General features: G+C 38.0%; 1 protein-coding gene and 1 non-coding gene across 3 annotated transcripts; one reads left to right on the top strand and one right to left on the bottom strand.

Moving 5' to 3' along the window:
* Positions 1–356: 356 nt before the first annotated feature.
* On the top strand, positions 357–4,682 carry LOC107611886 (G-type lectin S-receptor-like serine/threonine-protein kinase At4g27290). Of its 2 annotated transcripts, XM_088496676.1 has the most exons (7): positions 357–1,629; positions 1,915–2,043; positions 2,208–2,356; positions 2,434–2,644; positions 3,228–3,465; positions 3,559–3,709; positions 3,795–4,682. In XM_088496676.1, exons 1-7 carry the CDS (start codon positions 375–377, stop codon positions 4,098–4,100), a joined length of 2,439 nt encoding a protein of 812 aa, XP_088352802.1. In that variant the 5' UTR covers positions 357–374; the 3' UTR covers positions 4,101–4,682. The 2 variants fall into 2 exon arrangements, with proteins under 2 accessions (XP_088352802.1, XP_088352801.1); XM_088496675.1 differs by lacking the exon at positions 1,915–2,043 and having other exon boundaries at positions 375–1,629; positions 3,795–4,218.
* A 962-nt stretch (positions 4,683–5,644) lies between these two features.
* LOC148547409 (U2 spliceosomal RNA) lies at positions 5,645–5,838 on the bottom strand. The gene has a single exon (XR_015897408.1). It is a non-coding gene; the product is annotated as a U2 spliceosomal RNA (small nuclear RNA).
* Between the last annotated feature and the right edge of the window lie 254 nt (positions 5,839–6,092).

Below are 6,092 nucleotides of genomic sequence, written 5' to 3'. Positions count from 1 at the left end.
TTTTAATTTTCTAAATGATAGTAAAAAATAAAAATAGAATTCAAATTTTAATGCTTACATTTTTCTGAATAATAATAGAATTTTTAAGATAAAACCAAAGAAATGTAGTTAGCATGGTGTAACAAAACCATAGAGATATAACATATTTGATTCATAAAATAAGAAGAAAGTTGCGTTGAAAATTAGCGACAGAATGGAATCCATACCATCAATGCTCGTTGGTCAACTCTTTAATTGCACAATCTATATTCCTCTTAAAAGTTAAAACTGTTTGGAAAGAGATATGGAGACTCTTATGTCTTATCTATGAACTAAAACTGCACCAACTACATTCCTTGTATTATAGTAGAAACAAGTTGTACATCACAGAAATAATGCAAAACCAGAAAGTTCTATGCTTTTGGTCCGTTCTGTTCTCATTTATATTAAGAAACTCTATTTCACTCGACAATATAACTCCTGTTCAATACATCACTGATGGACAAACATTAATTTCGAGTGGAGGAACCTTTGAACTTGGCTTCTACAGCCCCGGAAATTCAAATGGCCGATACTTAGGCATATGGTACCATAACATATTCCCTAAGGTAGTCGTGTGGGTGGCAAACAGAGAAAAACCCCTCAACAACACCTTCGGAGTTCTAAAACTCACCGGTGAAGGACTTGTTGTCCTTATTAATGACAGCACCAACAGCAGCATTGTGTGGTCCTCCAACATGTCAAGCAAAGTGGAAGACAAATGGAATCCAGTTGCACAGCTCTTGGAGTCAGGAAACCTTGTTGTCAAAGATGGTCATAATGGTGACCACTTTCTATGGCAGAGCTTTGATTATCCTTGTGATACATTCTTGCCGGGAATGAAGCTGGGATGGGACCTTGTGACAGGTCTAGAGAGGACTCTATCATCTTCGAAAAGTACAGATGATCCCGGCCGCGGAGACTACACATTTAGAATAGACCTTCGAGGCGATCCGCAAATAGTTCTAATGAAAGGAACAGCCATAAAAATTAGAGTAGGGGCATGGAACGGGCTAATGTTTTCAGGAGCTACACTTTATTTGCGCTATAGCCAATTTTCATCTCAATTTGTTTTCAATGAAAAAGAGGTGTTTACTAGGTTCAGACCAGAAAATACATCCAAATATATTAGAGGTGTAGTGTACCCTTGGGGAGGTGTGCAGGTTTTGCATTGGTCAATACAAACCAGAGGCTGGGAGACCCTTATTTCTATACCAGAAGCCGAATGTGATAAGTATGCTCTGTGTGGTGCAAATTCTGTTTGCAGGACCACTCCGACTCCGGTCTGTGCATGCCTTGAAGGATTTGTACCAAAATATCCTGGAAAATGGAAGGACTCTTACTGGTCTGATGGCTGTGTTAGGGTCACTCCTTTAAGGTGCAGCAGAGATGGATTCAAGAAGGTTGCAGGCGTAGTGCTGCCGGACACGTCTACTTCTTGGTATAACAGGACCATGGACCTGCTAGAATGCAGAGAATTCTGTCTGAAAAATTGTTCTTGTACGGCATATTCCAATTTGGATATCCGTGATGGAGGAAGCGGTTGCTTGATCTGGTTTCATGATCTTGTTGACATTAGACAAGGGTCACAAGACTTCTATATTCGAATAGGTACGCTTTCCTTCTTTACATTTTGTTTGTTATTACCTGCATTATAATTTCACAAGGAAAAGTCTAGGGGCCAGCAATTTTATCAAATTCTGGCTAGCATGTAACCATCAAAGAAGAGTGAGCCATTGGATGAAATCTCACATTAATCTCACACCATTAAAAGCCTTATTGATGGCTATTTGATGGCTATAAATCCCAAATGTTGCTGGCCCCCTAGCATTCCTCATTTCACAATACATAATGTAAGGAATTAAGGAACAATGCTCTTGAACTTTGATATCTCAGATGATAAGCAAAACAATGATTCCAGCAAGAGGAAGCTAGCAGTTATCGTTGTTGGCTCTATATTGTTCATCATGAGCATAATATTTGGACTGAAATCATTTCTATGGAGAAAAAAACTTGAGGAGTCAGGTGAACACATGATATTCTACATGTGAATTCCACTACTACACCAGTATTTGGCAGAAATATAATTTTGCAACATTGAAAGTCTTGTTCAAATATAATTTTACATTAACCATGTCAAACTTCAGAACTTAATTAATTTATATCCTCGCCATTCATCATTTTGCTAGATATATTTTGGCTGAGGCAACGTGATCACAAAAAGGTAAAGGAAAGCATGGACCTCCCAACATTTGATTTATCAACCATAGTTTGTGCCACTGATCAATTTTCTAGCAGTAATGAATTGGGAAAAGGCGGATATGGACCAGTTTATAAGGTACTTAAATAGGTTGAATATGCTTACTGTGGTAATATATACTCCAGATATTGTTTTGTTATAACAATTGTAAACAGGGTGTACTTGCAAATGGGACTGAGATTGCCGTAAAGAGACTTTCCAAGAACTCTGACCAAGGACTGCAGGAGTTCAAAACGGAAGTTCAGCTAATTGCAAAACTTCAGCATCGCAACCTCGTAAAGCTTCTTGGTTGTTGCATTCAGCAAGAAGAGAAACTTTTGATTTATGAGCTCATGCCCAACAGGAGTTTGGACTACTTTATTTTTGGTTCATTTCTTAACTATCTTGAATTTATGCTTCTTTCTCTGAGGTACTAACTGTGAGATATATTTTCAAAATATGTGAAAAGCTATTTTGAAAAGTTACATCTCTCGATAGAGTTGTGACTTAATCAAAAGTTATGCCTGTTAAAAGGTTGCAACTATTTGAATAGTTATGTCTGTTGAAAGGTTGTAACTATTTGAAAAGTTGTGTCTGTTGAGTACGTAGCTGCATGTACTCCGTCTCTATAAATTTCCCTCATTTTATTTTTGCTATGGATCCATCTCAACACTTTTTTTATGCGCAAAAGAAAGAATAGAGAATATTATTCTATAAATAATCATTTAGTGTAAGGCTTGACTTGACTGTGTGAGTGCATAAACAAGTCAAGTGTTCTTCATTGTATCCTACAGGAAATTTGCCAGTAACCCATTTTGCACATCATTGTATATTGGTGGGGGCGAATTAAGCCTAAAGAAAAGTGTCACGCCTTGAAGAATTGCGCTATTTGATTCACTAATCCCTTCTTTCTTAACTCACACTAACTAGTAGATAATCATTTTAACATTTTACTTTCTCAACATGTTAGATGATGCTAGAAGAAAATTATTGGATTGGACTAAGCGCTTTCACATTATTAGTGGCACAGCTAGAGGCCTAGTCTATCTGCATCAGGACTCTAGGCTAAGAGTCATTCATAGAGATCTAAAAACTAGTAATATTCTTCTTGACGAAGAAATGAATGCAAAAATATCAGACTTCGGTCTTGCTAGGACATTTGCAAGTGATCAGACTGAAGACAAGACTGGAAGAGTGGTGGGAACTCAGTAAGTAGGCTAGAGTATTGTTCATACTTAGAACTGTAACATTTTTTGTGTCATGTATCATGATTCTTATGTGAGATACACGCAACAATGCAGTGGTTATATTTCGCCCGAGTATGCAGTGCGTGGATCTTTCTCAATGAAATCTGATGTGTTCGCCTTTGGTGTAATCGTGCTTGAGGTAGTCAGTGGGAGGAAGACAAGAGAGTTTTGTGTCCCAGACCAAAGTCTTAACCTTCTGGGATTTGTAAGTGTTGTTGTGTTAGTAGGAACTATTATTGTAGCTCATATAGGTCCAAAATTAGAAAATAATAATTTTGACATCTTTTCAGGCATGGGAGCTATGGAATGAGGAGAGGACTTTGGAGCTGGTAGATGAATCACTGCGTGATTCGGTGAATGAAGATGAAGTATTGAGATGTATTCAGATAGGACTGTTATGTGTGCAAGAGAGACCAGAACATAGGCCTAACATGTCATCTGTAGTTCGTATGTTGGATGATGATAAACCATTGCCTCGGCCAAGGTTGCCGGCATTTTATTCACACCAACAACATTCTACACTAATTTATGGTGAAGATGGTGAAGAAGTTCATTCAGCAAATGAGGTCACCATATCATTGTTAGGGGCAAGGTAGTAAGTAGAGTTTACATTCAATGATGCTATGTGATTATTCATATGGTGTATATCTCTTCTTTAAGATGAGGCAGAAATGGAGATCACAGTACTCAGGTCAGCAACGCACTCAGTTGGAATGCCAAGGAAGGAATTCAAGAGGAAATCATCAATTGGATCAACTTTTGCCACACCAACCAGCCAATCTCTTCTCTCTTCCACTCATCATGTCACCTTTTGATTCTTCACCACTAGTGGTGGAGCCTTGTAGATACTCCCAGCAGAAAACAACTTTGCCTTGAATTCAAGATCAATTTGGCACAGTTAATAATTATTGTATCACAAGAATTTAAGTTCAATTCCTACCATTGATGTAAGAATCACTTTGCCATATATATATATATATATATATATAATCTAAGTTCAAAGATTGTAATCTCCAAAATATTTTATCGGTTACCTTCCAGATTCTTGGTTAATGGTTCCTTGGAATGCTCCTGGAACTATATGAATCCTCAAAGAATGGTGGCAACGGCAACCCCAGAAACTTGGTTGTAGAACTAGTCAGTGGTGGAATATACTAATACTAAGACACCTACTCAAATGAAGATGTTAAAAATGTGTTTTGTTTGTTATCAAACCCTACAATTCATAAAAAAGATGCTAAAGATGTTTGTTATCTGATTCTGATGCATAGTTAGTTCCTTCCTTGGCTTCCCTCAGAGCAAAAAGATCATCTATAAGTTACTTTGGTTCCATGATCGGCAAATCCATTGAACAATCTATAAGCCAAATAGTAACACGGAATCCTTGGGAAACTTTTCAGTCACATTAAAAGCTAAGCCTATTGCTGCATTGTTGTTGAGAGTAGTGTAGTTATTGTTATCTGGCTCAGGTTGTGAAGTTACTTGGTAGTACTCACTATTACACACACTAGTAGGAGCCATGTTCCTCTCTTCCTTCTCATTTTGCATTATTTTGTGCTCTTCATTGTCATCAATAATCATTTCTTTCTTGAACTTTTCCCGGTTCTTCTTGAATTCATCCACATATGGCTGCATGAATAGCAATGAGAAAGGTTGAGACATGTTGTGTTGAATCATTGTGTTATGTACCTGTTTCTCAAGTGGAGACATATTCCTTCACGAATCGATAGCCGTGTGGAGAATACCCTTTCCGGTTGAGGTCGAGTTACAACTTTTCAACTGAGTGCATTCTTGCTTCAGGAACATCTGGTATGCACTTCTTTGTCCTTGTGCCATGCCTCGGCGTTTCTTCTTTTCTTTGCCATCCGAAGGTTCGAGAAGAAGAGCTTGCTCTTTGACCAACCCAGCTCCTCCTTCTTCTGTTTAGTTTCAATTGGAAGCATTGCATCAAAACCTTACTAAACCATTTTTTGCTGAACCATTAAACAGAAAAACCATAAAAGTATTTCCCCCCTGTAATTGGCCACTCATCAGCTGTGTTCTTTCAGGAAGCAGCCTCGGAGAACTAGATTTGTGGCTCTTAAACCATAAATGCCACTCGTTGGCTCAGCCAGAGGCGTAAATATTTAAACTGGGTTTGATGGGGTGAGCCAAGCCCTTGCAGTAGTGTAAGGCATGGGCGACGCATGAGAGGACCAGTAGCAAGCCACTATGGTGGCCACTCCCCCTCAAAATAAATTTAATATCGTGTGAGCCAATGACCCACATATCAGATATTAAACTGATAAGAACAGATACTACACTTGATCTTAGCCAAAAGGCCGAGAAAGGTATGAGTTTATTAGTGTAGCGCTGCTTATTTTATATCAAAGCCTGTGCTGCTTCTTCGTTACTCCTCCTCAATGTGGGGCTAGCTCAATAGTTAGGCAAATACACGCAACAGAGGCTATCTTCACTAGTGTGTTGTGTGCCACTCCGTTTCATTCTTACTTTTAGGACAATTTAGGAAAATAAAATATTTGGTTCCAAAATTATCGAAATATAATTTTTACCGTTTGGAGATAAAAATGTAATTTTTTATAAAATTA

Source organism: Arachis ipaensis, chromosome B8, assembly GCF_059453495.1.
Source record: "Arachis ipaensis isolate K30076 ecotype BB chromosome B8, ASM5945349v1, whole genome shotgun sequence".
NCBI classification, from domain to species: domain Eukaryota; kingdom Viridiplantae; phylum Streptophyta; class Magnoliopsida; order Fabales; family Fabaceae; genus Arachis; species Arachis ipaensis.
This window is presented reverse-complemented; position numbering and strand designations above follow the sequence as displayed.

Excerpts from the sequence above, each read along its gene's own strand:
- LOC107611886 (XM_088496676.1), top strand. The coding sequence starts at position 375 with ATGCAAAACCAGAAAGTTCTATGCTTTTGGTCCGTTCTGTTCTCATTT. Across the intron at positions 2,044-2,207 it reads AAAAAAACTTGAGGAGTCAG|ATATATTTTGGCTGAGGCAA; the intron begins GTGAACACATGA and ends TCATTTTGCTAG. Across the intron at positions 3,466-3,558 it reads GGAAGAGTGGTGGGAACTCA|TGGTTATATTTCGCCCGAGT; the intron begins GTAAGTAGGCTA and ends GCAACAATGCAG.